At 38.8% G+C, this 21241-nt stretch overlaps 1 protein-coding gene across 1 annotated transcript in view; it reads left to right on the plus strand.

Moving 5' to 3' along the window:
- The window catches only part of LOC117359225, a 313075-nt gene that overhangs the window by 78094 nt on the left and 213740 nt on the right, over positions 1–21241 (plus strand). The window contains exons 6-7 of the mRNA XM_033941598.1: positions 16449–16583; positions 19208–19365. Coding sequence (XP_033797489.1) covers positions 16449–16583; positions 19208–19365 — 293 coding nt within the window. The remainder of the gene's footprint in view (positions 1–16448; positions 16584–19207; positions 19366–21241) is intronic.

Raw genomic sequence — 21241 nt, forward strand, 5'->3', positions numbered from 1 at the left:
TCGGGGGGGTTGGGTGCGGAAGTAATTGCAAATTAGTTCCAGTTAAATTACATGTGTAACTGACACTATTTCTATAACTTGCACATACAACTTTGCAGTAAATGGCACCCCAGTCTGGTCACTGAAAAAAATGGCACGGCTAGCGTTATTCTATAAACGGCACCCCGAATTGGGCACCAGGATACATACCTCATGCGTAAGTCAGGTGTGGATCCCCCAAATTCTATCATCTTTAGAGAATAATAATAATAATTTTATTTCTTATATACCACTATACCATAAGTTCAAAGCGGTTTACAACAAGTTACATACAATGAGAGTAAGAGATGTAAGGAGACCAGAAAAAGTACTTGCTGGGATACAAATTGCAAATGGAAGAGAACCAAGATGGTTTGAATCAAAAGGAAGTATCTAGTCAGAGAGTGGGGTGCAGGGGAAAAACAATTTGGGTGGAATACCTTTACAAATGGGAAGAAGGAAGAGTTAATCTAAAATCAAGAGAATTGGGGATTGGGATGAGGATAGCTGAGGGGAATTGGGCAAGAATTGGGAATTAGAATTTGTTAGAGACGGGTCTTCAGTGATTTCTAACTGAAAACCCACCTTAACCCTACTCCTCTGCCCTCCAACCCAGCCCACTGATTAACCGTTCCCCTTAACTGTATCCATGACATCCTGTTTGTCTGTTTTGCCGGTTTAGATTGTAAGCTCTTTCGAGCAGGGACTGTTTTCATACTCTTTGTGACTCTGTACAGCGCTGCGTGCATCTGGTAGCACTATAGAAATAATTAATAGTAATAGTCGTAGTAGTGTACAGTAGAACTTAGCAAGATGCATACCTAAATGCAGATTGTTGCCAAGTAGTGCCAGTAATTGACAGTGCTCAATTATTGATGCTAATGGGCTCATTACTCCATTAAAATTGCACACGCAGTTTTGAGCGCTGTTTATAGAATATGGGGGAGGGGGGGTAAGTGCGCAAGTTTATTGAATTAGGGAGCAAGTGTAAATTTGTGCAATAGCCTTTCTGTCCTATCAGCAACACAGTCCTCCAGCTGCATTTCTGCCAGTGTGGGGCGCTGCTTCAATATTGTATTGTGCAACATCTGTCTAGTTGTGGCCTGTATAATGTCAGTGCCTTTTCGAAGCCTTCATGTAAGCACCCTGTTATTAAATTAACCTTTCCCTGCCACAGTAGGTTAAATTGGAGGAGGTGATATATTCTTTGACCCAGTCTGTAGATTAAGGGCTAGACCACATGAGTGTATAATAACAGTTAGGACCAGATTCTAAATTGGCCTACAAAAATGGAACTGGCCATGTAGGCGCTGTTTAAAGAATCATAGCCCCAGGTACGTTAGATAGATTGTGAGCCCACCGGGACAGATAGGGAAAATGCTTGAGTACCTGATTGTAAAAACCGCTTAGATAACCTTGATAGGCGGTATATAAAATCCTAATAAACTTGAAACTTGAAACTAATGGCGCCTAACAGAAAACTTAGGCGTTTGCAATGTAGGCCAGGATATTACTGCCGACATGTAAGTTCTTTTGAGAATCGTGTCTAACAGGGGGACATGATCGAAACATTCAAAATACTGAAGGGAATAGACTTAGTAGATAAAGACAGGTTGTTTACCCTCTCCAAGGTAGAGAGAACGAGAGGGCACTCTCTGAAGTTGAAAGGGGATAGATTCTGTACAAACGTAAGGAAGTTCTTCACCCAGAGAGTGGTAGAAAGCTGGAACACTCTTCCGGAGGCTGTTATAGGGGAAACACCCTCCAAGGATTCAAGACAAAGTTAGACAAGTTCCTGCTGAATAAGGACATACGCTGGTAGGGCTAGTCTTGGTTAGGGAACTGGTCTTTGACCAAGGGGCTGCCGCAAGAGCGGACTGCTGGGCATGATGGACCACTGGTCTGACCTAGCAGCAGCAATTCTTATGTTCTTATGTTCTTTTGCCTAAGCTTAGGCGTCTGGGCCAATGAGAGCCTTAGTCATCTCCGCACCTAACCACAACTACTTTGACCTTAGGTGCCGTGATTAGTAGTTACCAACATTTAGGCCGCAAAAAACCAGACACATGGCCCCGCCCTGTCCTGCCTCCAGCCGCACCCAATTCGATCTTCAGCTCCACCCCATTCTGCCCCAGCTCCTCCCAGTTCAGCCTCCAGCCATGCCCCCCACAAACCTCCTCTCTTCTCCCCCTACAAGCTCTGGCCATGTCTGGAAGGCCTGGCACACATCTTCCACACGTGCCCAGATGCTCTCCAGATGCAGCCGGAGCTCGTCAGGGTTTTCCAAAACGTCTGGTAACCCTATGATTATGACACCTACCTTTTTTAGGCATCTACTGGTGCCTACTTTTTCTTAAAAAGTTTTTAATCGGTTTTTAATGGTGCGGTTAAATATCACGCTGATTAAAACATGAATATTTGGATGTTAAGAATTGTGGCCCAGGTCGTTGGAGAATATTCCGGGCTATTTGCGGTCCAGTCTGGGATAGTTTGTCCCCTGGAGCCCGAAGTGCTCTTTTGAATTTTTGACACTGGAGTGCTTGGGGGGAGGGAGGGAAGGGAATGGGGGTGGGGGGGATGGATATTGCGCTGTTTTCTAGTATGTTTCATTTAATCTCCGCGAAGAAACCACGTGGTAGATTCTTTCATCCTGAGTTCTGGTTTATGGTCGCACTTGTTTTTGGAATTTTGTGCCTTTTTATTGTATACAAATTTCTAAATAAAAATATAAAAATAAATAAATATCACGCTGATTAAAACTAAAGCAGTTGATAAATGGTGGTATGGCACCAACTGCCGTCTAATTTACGACACTGTTTATAGAGTCTGGCCCTTTTTTTTTGTTTGTTTATTCATTTATGTGTTACAGTTACATAACAAAAATGCAAGTATATCAAGTTCAAACATAGCAAACAAATGCTCATCAAATAAAGGCAATAGTTTATCAGTGATCAAGTCAACATTAAATGGCCGAGAATGCCAAAGCTTAAAAAAAGAATAAAGTAAAAAAAGTTTAACATCTTGGCAGGCAAAGAGATGTGGCACATTCTTTAGTTTAAATCCTCACTTACCCTTTCCAGCAAACAAATAATAATTTTTAAGAAACTATCTGCAAAGGTTTATCTCTAAGAAAATCTTCTAACTAGGCTGGGTCCAGAAACACATGTTTGTCACTTGCAAATGAAATAAGGCATTTACAGGGGAATTTTAAGAAGAAGGTCGCACCCACCGCTAAGGCCTTGGACCTAAGCAATAGAAACTGCTTCCTCTTTATCTGAGTCTGCTTCAGGAATTATTAACACTCGGCCACAAAACAGAGCTTGTTTTTTGTAAAGTAGCCTGTTTCTCTAGTTCCGTTTTGAAAGCTACCAAGAGTGTAGCACGTTTTGTAATTGTGTCCTTAGAGGACTCAAGAAAATGAGACAGATCCAAACTGTCTGGCGATACTCATTTATCTATTTCCCCCTTATCTACCACCTCCTTAGAAGCCCTCGGGATGTAAAAGAGGTTATCAGGCTCAAAAGTATCCACATTAAAATATTGCAAAATCTCCCTCATATACATTCTTAGTGTATATGTGTATATTCCAATGTGTGATGGGAAAATTGAGGAAACAAAGATTTTTAGCTCTCATATAATTCTCCATTTTTTCCATCCTGGCATGAACCATTATACTATCTTTGATGTTAGCAGAGGCAGTACTCTGTAATTTACTCACTGATTTATCTAATTTATTTCCTAGCTCTGTTCTTTGAGTTTCATGCTCATTCATTTAGTCTGGCCCTTAAAGGATAAAGATATTCAGTAAATGAATTGGGTGATACTGTGTGGTCCTCCGAAGTGTGATGTGTGAACTCACAACCCAGGCACTGGTGTTCAGTAGTCGCAGGTGGGAGGCTCCTAGATAAGGTTGTAAACCTTTGCTGACTGCTTGACGGCTATTCACGATTGTCAAACTCAGTTTTTGATTTTCTACCAATGACAAATTGCATGCTGGATCTGATTGGCCCACGTTGGCAGTTGTCCCTCTAGAGCGGCGCTCTACCCAGATTCACAAGGAGCTCAATCCAAATCCATTTTGTAACTGTGACTCAGAACATAAGAACATGAGATCCGGTGGCATTAACTTATGATACTGTTGGGGCGTGGCTTGGAAGCGCAGCTGGATGGTTGAGTGCTGAGTGAGCTCTGATATCACAAGCTTTCTGAAGGAAATAATAAGTCACTAATTTAGTTTTATTTTAGTGATTTTGAGTGATTTCAAGTCTGGTTATGGCTACATATAAACAGATGAAGAATGAAGGAGCTAGCACAAGTGGTGGAGGTGCTAAAAGATCAAAGCTGGATCCTGCGAAAATGCCGTTGCCAAAAGAGGATAATGGTGACATTTCTGCTCAACTGAAACTAATAACTGAGATTGTTTCTGACAATGCTAAAAATCTGAAGGAGGTGAAAGAAGAAATGAAAAGTCTCACAGCAAGAATGGAAAGATTTGAACTAAAAACGGACCAGATGGAAAAAAGAATGTCAGCAAATGAAGCTGAGTTAAAGAAATGTAAAATGTATAAAGAAAAAGTGGAATTTCTCTCTAAAGAAATGGAAGATATTAATAGGGAAAAACGGAATAATTTGAGAATTGGTCTCCCTGAAGGTGTTGAAAATAATGATGCCATCACCTTTCTTGAACAGTTTCTTTCTAAGATTTTACCACTCAAATTAAAATTTCCTTTAGAGTTTGAAAGAGCTCACAGGATTCCTGTTAGAAGAGTTGGCAAGGATTTAAGACCACGTCCTTTGATTTTTAAGCTGTTAAGGCACCAACAGGTGATGGAAATCATAAAGCTTGCAAAGGAAAATAAGAACTTAAAATGTCAGGACGCAAAAATTCACATAGTTCCAGATTTTGCTAAGGCCACTGCTGATAAGAGGAAAAAAATGTTGGATTTACGGTCACAAATGAGGCAATTAGGAGCTAAGTTTGGCTTATTATACCCTGCTATAATGAGGGTAACCTATGCCAATAAAACCATGAATTTTGATTGTCCTGACAAATTGAAAGACTTTTTAAATGATTGTGAGCATGTGATGATATCATAAGATGAAGATAAAAAGTTCCGATGGACTTGTACTTTTTTATTTGAAGGATTGAAAAGAAAAGAAGAAAAAAGGAAGTAAAAAGATAAAGTTAAGATATGTTTATTTTATGTTTGGAGAAATGGAATCCTTTTTGAATTCAACTGAATTAACTGTCCTCAAACACGCAGTAATATTAGTTAACATTCTATTTGGAATACTTGCAAAGAAGATGGAGGAAGATATGTAAATTAGAGAATTTCTTTCTGTGCAGATTCTATTATATCATCTTGTTCTAAATGTGCCATATGGTATGAGTGTGCCATGTTTTTAATAAAAACGCTAAGGATTTATTTAGGGACATTCTTAGGAATCTACAAAGAAAAACTTTACATTGTGCTTCTTACTTGGAGAATGGTTCCTGGCAATTCATAATGCTATGTTGCAGCAGTGCTGGAAGAGCCCAAATGATCGGTGAAAAATAAGATGGAACTGCAGCAACAAACAGGGAATGTTCTGAGTATCTCTCAGTTTTTGAGATGAAAAAGTGGGGGAAAATACAATGATATGGAAAGTGTTTAGTTGTTTTAGTATCATTTGCTGCTTTGTTTTCTTTTGTTTTATTTTTAGTTTATAGTCTCATTAGGGTTTATATAAGATAATGGTTTAGTCCAAGGATTGCTTCTTTACTTCCGGGTCACCGAAAACAAGGAAGTATCACAAGTGCATTAGAATTTGAAATATATTAAGAACACTGCGTGTTTGTTCTTTGGACAGCATTTTATGAAGAGTTAGATGAGAATTCTGATAACATATTTGTTTTTTTGTTTTTTGAGAGATGTGTATTATATAATTATTCTGTTCATTATATTGAGGAATCTATGTTATGGATGGGAAGATGATATCATTTTGTGGTAAAAGTTTAAAAGAAGATAACACATATTAGTTAATTAAAATAAGATGCAAAAGATGGTATTATATTAGGGAGGAAATGAATTGAGAGAAATAGGTTTCCTTATTTCAAATGAAATTAATTAATTTAACTTATCTTTGTAGTTTTAAGAAGAGTTAATTTGAGAGATGAGTCTTTAATAATCTAATATATATATGTCATTTCATTTGAATGAAATTAAAATGTATGAGATGTAGTATAATGATTTTTATGTCTTGTTTAAGGATATGTAATAATTGCTGATTAATGAATGATATATGCACAATTCTTTTTTGGCTTATTATATTGATATAATTATTTGCAATGTTTAAGCTTGTGGGGTACATCTCAGAACTTACCATCAAATGTGCGTTTTCAAGTTCTCAATGATGAATAAGGGTGGGGGGGTGGGATAGGGAGGGTTGGGGTTACAGGTATAAGGTTTTGTATAAAAAATTAGAATTTTGGAAAATGATGCATATTCAGGAACTGTGGAACAATTTGATTTACTTATTTTTGTTAGATTATTCTTATAAAAAAGGTTATGAGTAACTTTAAAATTTTTTCTTTAAATGTGAATGGACTCAACCAAGTTTCCAAGTTTATTGGTTTTTAATATCCCGACCATCAAACAATTGTCTGGCCGGTTTACAATAAAATTATAATAAAAAAGTATTAAAAGTAGCAGTATGTGTAAAAAGATGTCTTAAGTTAAACATAAATGACAAAGACTTGACGAACTGGAGTGTGAGGGCAGTAACAGCGGAAGGGGAAAAAGTTACATTGTATAGATGAAAAGGAAAGAGTGGGGGGGAGGATTGAACAAAAGGGAGGGGAACCTTAAGATAATGGAAGTTTGCTGACCGAAGGAAGAGAGAGAAGATGCTTTTAGGTTTAATTAAAAGCATCTCAAAATAAGAAAGTCTTTAGATTGATCTTGAATTTGACTAGTTGTTGTTCGTCGCGGAGGTATTGTGGAAGTGAGTTCCATAAGGTAGGGGCTGTTATAGCGAAGTTTGTTTTGCGTGTATAATAAAAGTCTTTAAGAGATGGAATATAAAGAAGTTTTTGGTCAGATGATCTTAATGTACGAGTGGAACTTTGAGGAATAAGAAGTTTATCGAGGAATGTAGGTTGATGTAAGAGTTTGATTTTGAAAGTGAGTAGGATAATTTTGTAAGTGATACGATAAGAAATTGGAAGCCAGTGGGCTTCCTTTAAGAGAGGAGTGACATGATCATATTTGGTTTTTTTGTAGATAAGTTTTATTGCGGTATTTTGTATGAGTTGAAGGCGTCGTAATTCTTTTTGTGGAAGACCATTGAGGAGCGAGTTGCAGTAGTCTAAGTGAGAAATTACTAAAGAGTGAGTTAATATAGTAATAGAGTCAGTATTCAGAATGGATATTAATGATCTGATGATGCGAAGTTTATAGAAGCAGACTTTTACTACGGAGCTAATATGTTCGTGGAAAGAGAGATCTCTGTCAATGATAACGCCAAGTATTTTAATTTTAGTTTCCATGTGTAGTGGGACAGATTTGATAGAGATAGTTCCTGGTAGTGATTCAGATTTTTTGATCGGGAGTAGTAGCCCACAAGATTTGTCAATGTTAAGTGAAAGTTTATTTGTGTATAGCCATTCGTTTATGTTATCCAGTTTATTATTTATGTCGTTTATATCAGAGGTGTTAGTGATATTAATAGGGTGAAGAAGTTGAATATCGTCTGCATAGGCAAAAATGGTGAATCCTATCGATTGGGCTAATGTAAGGAGAGGGGAGAGGAATACATTGAATAATAAAGGTGATAATATTGAACCTTGTGGCACTCCGAAAGTTTGAAATATAGTTGAGGAAATTTCGTTTTTTACCCAGACTTTAGAGCTGCGTTTCTGAAAGTAAGATAAGAACCAGGAAAGTGCTGAACCTGAAATGCGGCAGTCTTTTAATCTTGAGATAAGAAGAGAATGATCGATAGTGTCAAAAGCTGAGGAGAGGTCTAGAGAGATTAGAATGACAGATTTTTGGTGTTCGTGGTAGTATTGTATGGTTGAAATAAGGCCTAGTAAAGATAGTTCAGTGGAATGTGAAGAGCGAAAGCCTGTTTGACAAGGGTGTAATGCATGAGTTTTTTCGAGAAAGTCGGTTAATTGGGAGTGAATGATTTTTTCGGTGATTTTGGAGAGTAAGGGAAGATTAGCGATAGGTTAAAAGGAATAAAATATTAGCATTCTTAAAAAAGCAGAATGTGGATATTTATTACATCCAAGAGACTCACTTGTCTATATTAGAATCAAAAAAATTGGAAAAAAATTGGGTGAAACATTATTTTTTTGCTCCTGCTGATGGGAAAAAGGCAGGGGTAGCTATTCTTATTAATAAGAAATGTACTGCTAATTTTAAAATGGTAGGTTCAAATCCAAAGGGAAGATGGGTCCATGTAGAGATGAGAATGGGAAATAATACCCTGGCTTTGTTTAATTTGTACGCCCCCTAATTCGAATCAAAATGAATTCTTTAAGATAGTACAGAGATTGTTACTCCCACTGGCTGCTTCCAAATTGGTTGTGGCTGGAGATTTTAATGCTGTTATGGATCCATTATTAGATAAAAAAAACCTTGTAGAGATATAAAATCATTAGGGTTAGACAATTTGGTACATTCATGTGATTTAAAAGATATATGGCGTATTCTTCATTTTAATGATCGGGAATTTTCCTTTTGTTCACAAGTTCATAAGTCTTTTTCTAGAATTGATTATATTTTTGTTTCAACTCATTTAGTTCAACAAGTGTTAAAAGCTTCTATAGACCCAATTATTATATCTGATCATGGGGGTGTATGGATTGAGCTTCAAATAGATCAGCAAGAGTATAGTAGACCTATTTGGAGATTTGATAACACATTGCTTGTTGATACAAAATTTTTAGATGAATTAAAATTAAAAATTAATGAATATTTTCAAGATAATTTATCAGACGAAATTTCAATGGAAAATATTTGGGATGCTTTTAAGGCTACTTTAAGAGGTAATATTATTTCTTACTCTGCTTATATTAGGAAACAAATTAAGAATCAATATTCTAAGTTAGAAAGAGAAATTAAAGTTTTGGAAGATAAATTGATAAATAAATGGGAACATGACACTTTACAAGATTTATTAAAAGCAAAAGGTAATTATAATGAATTAGCATCAAAATTGATAAGGAAGGACCTTTTTTATCAACAAACTTTGTATTATGGAAATTCAAATAAGGCGGGTAGGTTATTGGCTAATTACCTTAAAGCAAAGAAAAGAAGAACAAAAGTTATTGCAATTAAAGATGAGAAAGGTGAGATGCATTCTCAAATTGAGAGCATTTTAAGTAAATTTTTAAAGTTTTATAAAGAACTATACTCTTCTGAATCTTATGAGGGTAAAGAGAAGGATGGTATAGATTTTTTAAATTTAATTATTGGTCCGAAAGTTCCAGATCATATAAAAAGGAGTTTAGATGAGCCTATATCATTAAAAGAATTAGAAACAGCATTGAAATATCTTAGAGTTGGATCCGCTCCAGGTGGGGATGGATTTACAGTGGAATTTTACAAATCATTTCAAGTTTCTCTATTACCTCAATTATTAAATTTATTTAAATCCCAATTGTCTAAGGGATGTATTACAGGTACTATGGCGGAATCAGTAACAATTGTTTTGCCAAAGCCAAATAGAGATCCTACTTTGGTTGCAAATTACAGGCCCATTTCATTAATAAATGTGGATGGTAAACTTTTGGCCAAGATTTTGGCTTTACGATTAGCTAAGGCTCTCCCTTTTATCAATGATATGCATCAAACTGGTTTCGTGGCAAAAAGACACTCCTCTGATAATACTAGATTGGCTTTTCATATGTTAAATTTATCTAAAGAAATTGCAGATCCGGTTTTTTCCATTTCTTTAGATGCGGAAAAAGCGTTTGACAGAGTTGAATGGTCTTTTATGTATCAAGCACTTGGTTGGTTTGGTATTGGTCCGGGATTTATTCAAATGATTCAAGCTTTGTATAGCTCCCCTTCTGCAAGATTGTACATTAATAATAGTTTCTCTGATCGGTTTACTTTGCGGAGGGGGGTTAGACAGGGTTGTCCGTTATCTCCTTTGCTTTTTGATATTGTATTAGAACCCTTGTTATTGGCCATTCAACAAGCAAGGGGGATACAGGGTATTCTCTTTTCTGATAGAGAATATAAAGTTTCAGCATATGCGGATGACATATTGCTGTATTTGAGGAATCCTGAATCTACCATTCCATGTTTATTGGAGTTGATTGATACATTTGGAAAATTTTCAGGATATAAAATCAATTGGAATAAGTCTGAGATTCTTCCTCTTAATGTACATTGTACTAAAGGTTTATTTGATGCTTTTTCATTTACCTGGAAAGAAGAGGGATTAAAATATTTAGGTATAATGATAAAAAAGACGTTGGAAGACACTTTGAAAGAGAATGAAAAACTTTTATTAAAAAAAATAACAGAAGTATGTGAGCATTGGAATCCGTTACATCTTTCATGGTGGGGGAGAGTGCAAACAATTAAAATGATGATTCTGCCTGTAGTTTGTTACCAAATGAGTATGATACCAATATTTTTTCAGGGGTCATTTTATAAAAAACTTAATGGTATTCTTACGAAATTTATTTGGCTGGGTAAAAGACCTAGGATTGCTCTAGTATCTCTACAAAAGCCAATTGAGGAGGGAGGGGTTAAATTTCCAAACTTTTATAGGTACCATCAAGCCTATATTTTAAGCCAGGGTATGTATTGGATCCTCCCAGAACTCTATGATAATGCTCCAGATTGGTTATATTTGGAGTGGCGTCTTATGTTTCCTTTACATTTAGTTCATGTTGTTAGTATAAAAATGCCTAGAAGATATAAACAGAACAGAATTTTGATTGATACATGGAAAACTTTGAGATACATTAGTAATCTAACATCTATTCCAATAAGCAAATCAACAAATCAATCTTTATGGATAAACTCCAAGATTCGAATTGGCGGAGCTCAAATCTTATGGAAACACTGGATTATAGCAGGCATAAGAACTTTAAATGATGTTATTTTAAATGGTAAACTGCTTGACTTTTCACAGTTGCAAATTAGATTTGGTCTTGATAAATCACAAAGTTTTAAATGGTTGCAGCTGAAGCAGGCTATTCAGGTGGGGTTCCCTGAATGGAAAACTCTTAATATTCAATATAGTTTGGAGTTCCTATGTTTCCAGGCTGATTTCATGGGACACCTAGCCGCACAGTGGTATAAATTATTATCTGGATTTTTAAATAAAAAGCCAAAAACTGGTCTGAGAGACATTTGGAGCATTGAGATTAAGCATAATATTTCTGCTTCTCAATGGCCACGAATTTGGTCTTGGAGAATGAGATGTACAGTGTCAGCATCTATGAGACAAACTTGGTTCTTTTTATTACATAGAGCTTTTTGGACCCCAGTTCGTTTACAAAAGTTGGATAGCTCTAAATCTAATAGATGCTGGCACTGTAATCTAGAAGTGGGGACATTGGATCATCTAATTTTTTATTGCCCTTGCATTAGGAATTTTTGGAATTCAATTTGGTCTCAAATAAATTGCTTATTGGAAAATCATGTGGAAATATCATATGATACTGTTCGGTATGTCTATGAGGAAAAAAAGTCAATTATCAGCACATAACAATAAGCTTTTGATGATAATGACGGGTATTGCTATGCAACATATTACTAACAACTGGAAAAATTATAGTAATCTCAATTATACGTTTTGGTGGAATTCCCTGTGTCATATTTACAAGATGGAAAGAGCAATTGCAATACAGAAAGGAAGTTATAAAATTTTTTTAAAGATATGGAGACCGATGGTTGATTTTTGTAGTGAATAGGCATCATTTTTCTTTGATAATATACATAGGGGGGTGGAGAGATTGGAAGATAAGATGTAGCAAAATTGAAATTTTGAAGAAATATGATAGTTTTAATGATTGTATAGAAAGATGGGAGGGGGGAGGGTTTTTAATTAATTTACATATTAAGAATATAATGTATAATGTTCAAGTGTTGTACGATAGTATTTCATGTTGTTCTTTTTGTGCACTTGATGTAAGTTTGAAAAAGAATAAAGAAATTAAAAAAAAAAACAACTTATGATACTGTTTTATTTGGCATGTCAATGAGGGCTAAGAGCCAACTATCTTCGAACAATTATAAACTTTTACTAATTATGACAGGGGTTGCCATCCAACAGATTACGAGTAATAGGGTACAGTACGGTACTGGGGTTCAAGAAAGGATTGGACAATTTCCTGCTGGAAAAGGGGATAGAGGGGTATAGATAGAGGATTACTGCACAGGTCCTGGACCTGTTGGGCCGCCGCGTGAGCAGACTGCTGGGCACGATGGACCTCAGGTCTGACCCAGCAGAGGCATTGCTTATGTTCTTATGTAAGAATTGGAATAGATTGAATTATAATTTCTGGTGGAATTCTTTATGTCATGTATATAAAATGGAAAGGGTAAATAGCTACACAGCAGGGGTATTTAAGAAATTTTCTAGATGTCTGGGAGCCCTTAACAAAGTATTGTAATAAGTGAATAATTTTTTTCCCTTTATTTGTTATATGTCAAGGGATGGGGGAGGGGGGAAAGGATGATTCTGGTCTTTGTATAATTATATGAAATGATAAGAAAGAATTTATGAGATTTTTAAAATTGATTTGGAGTGGGGGAGATAAGTTTTGAACTGGATGTACAGAATATTAAGTGTTGTATTTAAGTTAAAATGTTGTATTTTCTGACACACTTATCACAAGTTTTCAAAATGAATAAAGAATATAAAAAAAAAGAACATGAGATTTGTAATACTGGGTCAGTCTAAGTTTTCTTCAAGCTATTTCCAACAGTGGCCAAACCAGAGAAGCAGAGAAAAAGATGACAGATAGAGCCCAAACGGTCTTCACAGTCTGCCCATCCGTATCAACTAATAACCTCTACAATCTTTTCCTCTTGTATGAGATCCTCTGTGCTTGTCTGCTGCCTTCTTAAATCACATACTGTCCTGTTCACTGCCACCTCTGCTGGGAGACTTCCACAGATCCACCGCCCTTTGGTTATTTCCAGTGGCATAGTGAGGGTGAGTGACGCCTGAGGCAATGGTGCCCCTCCCCCACCCTCTTCTCCCTCTCCCCACTCCTTCCCAATACCACCTGCCACGCGCACGCCCCCCTTCCCTTCCCCCGTACCGCTTTAATTTTCCTGGTGTGAGCATCATCACGAACTTGCTGCCCGCATTGTCTGCTCTCCCTCTGAAAGACATGGGGAAGCCATTGGTTGCCTTGGATCGCTAGCATGGAATGTGGCTACTCTTTGGCTTTTTGCTGGGTACTGGTGACTTGGATTGGCCGCCGTGAGAGTGGGCTACTGAGCTTGATGGACCATTGGTCTGACCCAGTATGATGTCACTTCCTAGACGTGAGACCCGGCAGTGACATCAGAAAGAGCCAACACTGATGTAGGCAGCAAGTTCATTCTGCTTGTGCTGGGACAATTAAAGAGGTACAAGAGAAGGGAAGGGGTACACACGCCCAGCAGGGGGATCGGGAAGGAGCGGGGGAGTGATTATTCCTTAGTTTGTCCTCTTTCACCTTCTTCTTATGCTGTCTTGTTCCATAACTTCCTTTCAATTGAAAGAGACCAGACTCCTGCACATTTATGCTATGGAGGTACTTAGATGTCTTTATAGAAAGGTTCCATGCCATTTACCCCCCAGAGATAAGCGTTGGATTTCCCCAGTTCCTTCTTAATAATGGTTTAAGGACTTTTCCTCCAGCAACTTGTCCAAACAACTGATTGATATGTACCCTGATCACCCAAAGTATCTTCTCCATTCTGCAGAGATTTGTAGTCACAGGAGGAAAGTGGGCCTTTGCTGACTTTTGTATCAAGCCAACATAGCTTTGGCTAATTATTTTGCTGATGCAGTGAAAGGTATCTCAGCACTGAAAGGCTACAGCTTTGCTTCTGTAGGAAAAGAATCTTTTCATAATTTGGGCCTTACAAAGCAAAAGGTGTATGCTAAGACCAAGAAGATGTAGAATCTATTGCACAAATGTATCACAAAGGGAAGGAATTTAGCATGAAAGAGTTGGCAAGCAACTTATCTACTAGCCTTTGGAAAATAGCAGATGATTCCATCATGGGAAAATCAGGGCTGAGAAGAAAAAGTTCGAATACTGAGAGTGAAGCACAGAGAGGGAATGAAAAGCTTGTCCAGAGGCTCAGAAAACGAAACGCCTTCTAAGATTTGGGAAGGGACTGAGAGGGAGGGGGGATCGGAAGCAATGAGGCTGGAGAGGTACCATAGACTGGAACAATCCTGTAAAAAATTTCAAAGAGACAGATGGAATTCCTGCCTGATGTATCAGTCATTCCTGCGTCTCCTCTTCATGTGCAAAGACCATCCCCCAGATAAGGTGGATTAAATAGATAACCAGTGTGTCTGATTAATCTCCAATTCGTTGGCAACAAGGATAGGGGAACCACTTTGAGTTTAAAAAAATATATATTTTAAAAGCAGCTCTTTGAATTAATGCCGCTCACTTCGAAAGCCCCTGGTTCTGTTCAGCTCAGTCAAAGAGAATGTCAATAATTTGTATATCAGATGAGTTATCAGCTAGCTTTATGCTATCAAGGACAAACAGCCAATCCTGGATTTAGGGTCCTTTTCCACTATTCTTGTAGTCATGTGAAGGGTTCCTAATGCAAGTGCTGGTCATGGTACCTATTTTAAGCCTGTTCTATAAAGAAAAGTAGGTATCCACTTTTATTTATAAGATGTAGTGCAAGTGGCCACAAACATATTTAAATTTACTGTCAGGTATGAGCCCCGGGTAAATGCCCACACCAAGATGTTAGCACAAATGCAAATAAATAATAGAATTGTATGATGTATGAGGAGCTGCTGAAAAGTTCTCAGGCCAATCAAGATGTGGAGCCATGAAACTTACAAGCTATACCACACTTTTCTTGACAATGATATGATATGAAACAAAAAGTGTCAAGAAAAGTGTGGAATTTTTGGACCCCTGTTAGGTTGCACAGGTTAGATAGTTCTAAATCTAATAGATGCTGGCACTGTCATTTAGACATTGGATCATCTGTTCTATTGTCCTTTGATACTTAACTTTTGGAGGTCAATATGGGGTAGAATTAATAACATTTTGGAATCATCAATCCCACTAATGTATGAGGCGGTCATTTGCGGTACAATATGACATGTTAAGCACCTTATAGATCAATATAAAGGCCGTCTTTTCCTTATAATGTCTGGGACATCCGAAACTGGAAGAACTATGATCGTTTAAATTTTTTGTTCTGGTGGGCAAGTCTTTGCTCCAGTTATAGATTTGAAAGGATGAACGTTAATAATTTGGGACATGGTAATATATTTAAATTGATATGAAGCCCATTGACATCTTAAGCTACCTCTTTATAATTGATTGTTGATGTGAGTCAATTTTTATTTATTTAGGTACATATCCAGGGAAGGGGGAGTATTTCTGTCTTAGTTTTGGTTTTGGGTACTTACATTTGGGGGTGGGCGAAAGGATGGGAAGATATCATTAATTAGAATAGGGCATGGTTTTTTGCGGTAATCTATCTTTTTGAGTGTTATTGAATAATCATTGAGTGGGTGGGGGAAAATGATTGATTAAGAATATGTGTAAGTTGAATGTGATTTTATTGTATTATTATATGTTAAATTTGTTGTATTGCACTATTGAAGTTTTGAAAATCAATAAAGATTTAAAAAAAAAAAAAAAGAAAAGTGTGGAATAACTTGTAAGTTTCATGGCTCCACATCATTCTCTTCTTGGTTGGACCCCCTCCTATTGTGATGTCATAATGCCTCATTCCACCAATGCCTAAAAGCCAACCTCATTGGTGATATCACAATGGCTTTCCCTATACTTGTGCCCATTTGCTAGATGCATTTGCCTCATTGGAACGAAAAGTGCGGAATAGCTTGTAAGTTTCATAGCTCCACGTCATTCTCGAGCCCCTCTTATGCATGTTCTTGTGCACTCCTCCCAAACTCTGCCCATATGCAAGGCCACCAACAAAGTAAGCGCTATTTACTTGCATGAGTAACTATGTACACTCATGAATGCATAGAATATCACTGTTTCTACACCTTTCTACAGCCTAAAACTGAATGGCTCCTTATGGTTTTACCCCCATCACCCCCACTTTTCTTTGGCGCATCAAAGCTGTAAGTCCTTTTCTATGGTGGGATAAAGCCGAGTAGTGCAGTTTTTCTTTTTAACCCAGAACGATCTGTGATATGTAATGCAATACTGATTCAAAGACCCTTACATTACATTATTCCTGCAGCCTGTCAGAAAGAGAAGAAGAGATGAGGCAACAGAAAAAAGACACTGAAGAATTACTGAACGAGTGCCATTCCCTTCACAGTATCACTGCTGCTCTGGAGGAGAACGTGAGAAGGAAGAGTGAGGAACTGAGACGGTGGGTTGTGTTCATGTCTTGAAGGCCTGCAGGGGTTTTCAGGGCATTTCTAGTCCTCCCAAACCTAGTTGGGTTTATCCCTTTTGGGTATATGGTTGCATAGGAGGGGCCTTTGGCACCTGGGCCAATCAGAGCCTTAGCTGGTTTTAAGAAAGGTTTGGACAATTTCCTGGAGGAAAAGTCCATAGTCTGTTATTGAGAAAGACATGGGGGAAGCTACTGCTTGCCCTGGATCAGTAGCATGGAATATTGCTGCACTACGGGTTTTTGCCAGGTACTAGTGACCTGCATTGGCCACTGTGAGAACAGGCTACTGGGTATGATGGACCATTGGTCTGACCCAGTAAGGCTATTCTTATGTTCTAACAGTCCGCACCCTTCTTAAAGAGTGCAGACTATATAATAATAACTTTATTTTTCTATACCGCCGTAGTCAGACGACTTCTAGGCGGTTCAACATCGAAAGAAGGCTGGACATTCAGCGAATTACAAATGCATGAGGGGAAAGTTACACCACTCCTGTCTAAGCTCCATTGGCTCCCAGTAATCCCCAGGATCCACTTCAAATGTGCGTGTCTGGCCTACAAGATCCTACATAATAATAATAATAATAATAATAGTTTATTCTTATATACCGCCATACCCATGCGAGTTCAAGGCGGTTTACATCGAGTTATATTAGGGTCTGCATAGACAGGCAGATTTACAATTATTTGTCAGAATTACGGATTTGTTATTAGAATTACAGAGTAACAGAATTTCAATTATTTATCAGCTTTATTTGAACTAGACAGAGGATGAGGAAAGTGGGGAAAAAGGGGGAAGGCCTCATGAGGGGGCCGGGTTGGGGAGGGGGGAGTTATTGTCAGGGGGGGGAACAATTCGGGTCTTGTTTGCTGAATAGGTAAGTTTTAAGTGATTTTCTGAACCCGAGGTAAGTGGGGGCCTCTAGTATCATTTGTGCTAGCCATGGGTTCAGCTTGGCTGCTTGGAAGGCAAAAGTTCTGTCAAGGAATCTTTTGAAGTGACAAAGTTTGGGTGAGGGGAAGGCGAACAGCTGAATACGACGGGATTTCTTGTTGGTGCGGTAGAGGTTGAAGTGAGGGTTGATGTAACTTGGTGAGGAACCATTTACAGCCCTGTAACAGAAGCATGCGAATTTGTAAAGGACTCTAGACTCGAAAGGCAGCCAGTGGAGTTGGTGGTAGAATGGGATGACGTGTTCCCATTTCTTTAGGCCAAAGATGAGGCGTCCTTCCTGCCGTTATCCCTCTATCCTGGAACTCCCCAACCCCTACTTCCTCCAGATCCTCCCAAATTTTTAAACTATCCTTCCCTTCCATAAAAGGTATTTCCCATGTAGGCAAACTTGGGTCATCCCTCCCCTTTAGGATCACTGAGATCTGGAATAACCTCACCTCCCCTCTCTGAACCTCAAGCTCCCTCCAACTCTTCCGCAAACACCTAAAAACCTGGCTATTCTCAAAACTGTAACACTTCCCCCCTCTTAGGCCTCTCACCTTCCCCCTTTACACCTAACTCTTTAATCTCTCCACTGTAGTTCCTCTCTCATCTTTCTTCCTGTAAACCGTGCCGAGCTCCGCATTCGTGGAGATGGTGCGGTATATAAACCCAAGGTTTAGTTTAGTGGTGAAGGGAAATGTAAGAGGGGTTGAAATTGGGAGTGAAAGTGAGAGGGGTAGGAATTGCCTGAAGATTGCTTTGGGTTGTAGGGGGAAAAAGCGTAGTGAGCGCCGATTGGTCTGTTTAGGTCAGGGGTCTCAAAGTCCCTCCTTGAGGGCCGCAATCCAGTCGGGTTTTCAGGATTTCCCCAATGAATATGCATGAGATCTATTTGCATGCACTGCTTTCAATGCATATTCATTGGGGAAATCCTGAAAACCCGACCGGATTGCGGCCCTCAAGGAAGGACTTTGAGATCCCTGGTTTAGGTGATGAAATTGTCAAACAGAGTGGTTTTGATAGATTTTCAGAATGCGTTGTAAGTCTGTCTGGTTTTATTTATGTAATTTCCCAGCCAGGATTGTTGTCTGTAAAAAGAATGCACCACCTCATGCCCAATCTCCATGCAGAAGTATCTCAGGGTGTGGAATCAACCTGGGGGGCCTGTCCCTGTATCTTTCTTCCACTTTTTTTTGTCTCTAACTGCATTTCTTGGTGCTTGAGGACATTCTCTGTCTATAACAATGTGCAGAATAATCACTCGGCAATGATACTATTATTTCTCTGGAGTAATGTCTCCAAATGGGCTTCTTTGTGTATACCATTTATTTACTGTCTTTGTGATGACTTTCACCTAAGGTGGTGTACAACAAGATTAGTCTGACAGGAATGATCCTCATTCCCATGCCAGATACATTGAAGACATCTCAGTTTCTTATTCACTGCTCATACTTGTGTGGCTTCCAATACAATTGGGACAATTTCTGATTGCATTTGGTGGCATCTGAGGATCTTCTCTTTCTCCACACCCTATACTTGATGATAATAAGTTAACTAATGAGCTGAATAATGAGGAACCAGTATCTAGTTAAGGGATTTCTTTACATGAGAACTGATGCACAGCAGAGCTCCTAGTACAAGATTTTTGCATTTGTCTTCAGACTCCAGAAGGACAGACAAACACACGAGGAGATACTGGTGAAACAAATCTGCAGCTACAAAGCTTCCGTCCAAGACCTGGAGTCACTGTTACAAGCATCACAGAAACAAATACTTGCCTTAAAACCTTACAAGAAGGTCTCTGATGAGCTTCAAGAGGGTAAGTCAAACTGTGGGGTTGGGTTCTTCCCTAGAGAAATGAATTCCTGGTAATGGGTTGGCAGGCATCCTATAGCAATGAGTTGAGAATGTCTATCTGGAAATGAGTTAGGGATCTCCCTATACAAATGAGCTGGGGATGTCCACTTGGAAAAGAGTTAGTGGTCTTCCACACAAATGAGTTGGGAGACCACTTCTGAAAATGAGTTACACTTCTCCCTCGGTATTCGCGGTGGTTGAGTGCAGAGCCGGACCGCGAAGTGTGAAAAATCAGGAATAAGTTTTTGTCCGTCTCTGACCCACCCCCGCCTCATTCTGGATCTTCCCGCTTCCCTTCCGGCATCCCAGACCTTACCTGGTGGTCTAGCAGGCTTTCAGGGCAGGAGCGATCTTCCTACGCTCCTGCCCCATGCAGATCTCTCATAGAAAATGGCTGCTGTGAGTTCCCTACGACAGGAACTCCCCACAGCTGCTAAAATTCTTAACTCCTTGAATTCATTCCCTAGAAGGAAGAGAAAGTTTAAATCGATGAATGCCTCTCACATATAAAAATCTATAAACATTCCATAGCAGAGGAGAAAAGATACCATGTAAAATCTTAAAACCAATACATAAACACAAACTGAATTCTAAAATAAACCGGGAGCCAATGTATTGTAAACTGCTGAGATCCATCGTATATAGCCAGGCAGTATAGCAAGTTTTAAATAAAGCATTAACCATATTAAAATAGACGCTAATGAGGCTATGCAAGGCAGAGAAGTACAAGGTGAGCATGTTCTGAGAAATTTCCCAACCCACCCCGTCACCCACCCACCACATGAAACAAGTCTAGCAGCCCCCCTCACAGCCTGACACATGAAACACCCTGTGTACCCCCCATCCCAGTTCCTCTCCCCACTCTGACAGGAAAGGGGACATTTCAGCAGCAAGCTGCAGATTACCGCTGTGGTGTACACTAGTGTTTTTTATGACAGCGCACACTTTTCAACATGCTCATGGATTACTGAGTCGGCATGGAATATTTTTTCATTAAACTTGTAGTAGAAGCTGTGCATCACATATTGATCGACTGCGTGGCTTTCTGCGTTGACTCCCCCAGACTCAGAGAAACCTCCTCCTTCCGTTAAGAGCTTCAGTGCTTTCCAGACACTCACACCAGCTGCAACTGCTACAGCTTCACAGTAGTACCAAATATATTGCTTAAATAAAGTGTAATTTTAGATTAGTGAGATCAAAAATGAGCTCCAGAGAGTAAGTAGAATATATATGTTGTGTGGTACAGTAAAAAGGTCTTTTTCATGCTGAAGCGGAGAAGCAAAGTGTGAAAGCAGCAGAGGGCTCGGGCCAGGTTCCAGCTGCTCAGCCTTTCTTCTGGCTACAAACCTTATTTTCTTGAATCTCATTTCCCAGAGACCCCTGAAAGAATGGAATACTGCATCCAGCACTGATCACCGTACATGAAGAAGGATATGGTACTACTTGAAAGGGTCCAGAGAAGAGCAACTAAAATGGTTAAGGGGCTGGAGGAGTTGCCATACAGCGAGAGATTAGAGAAACTGGGCCTCTTCTCCCTTGAAAGAGGAGGCTGAGAGGGGACATGATCGAAACATTCAAGATACTGAAGGGAATAGACTTAGTAGATAAGGACAGGTTGTTCACCCTCTCCAAGGTACGGAGAACAAGAGGGCACTCTCTAAAGTTAAAAGGGGATAGATTCTGTACAAATGTAAGGAGGTTCTTCTTCACCCAGAGAGTGGTGGAAAACTGAAACGCTCTTCCAGAGGCTGTTAAAGGGGAAAACACCCTCCAGGGATTCAAGACAAAGTTAGACAAGTTCCTACTGAACAAGGACGTATGCTGTTAGGGCTAGTCTC

The sequence above is a fragment of the Geotrypetes seraphini genome, chromosome 4 (genome assembly GCF_902459505.1).
Source record: "Geotrypetes seraphini chromosome 4, aGeoSer1.1, whole genome shotgun sequence".
In the NCBI taxonomy this organism is placed as follows: domain Eukaryota; kingdom Metazoa; phylum Chordata; class Amphibia; order Gymnophiona; family Dermophiidae; genus Geotrypetes; species Geotrypetes seraphini.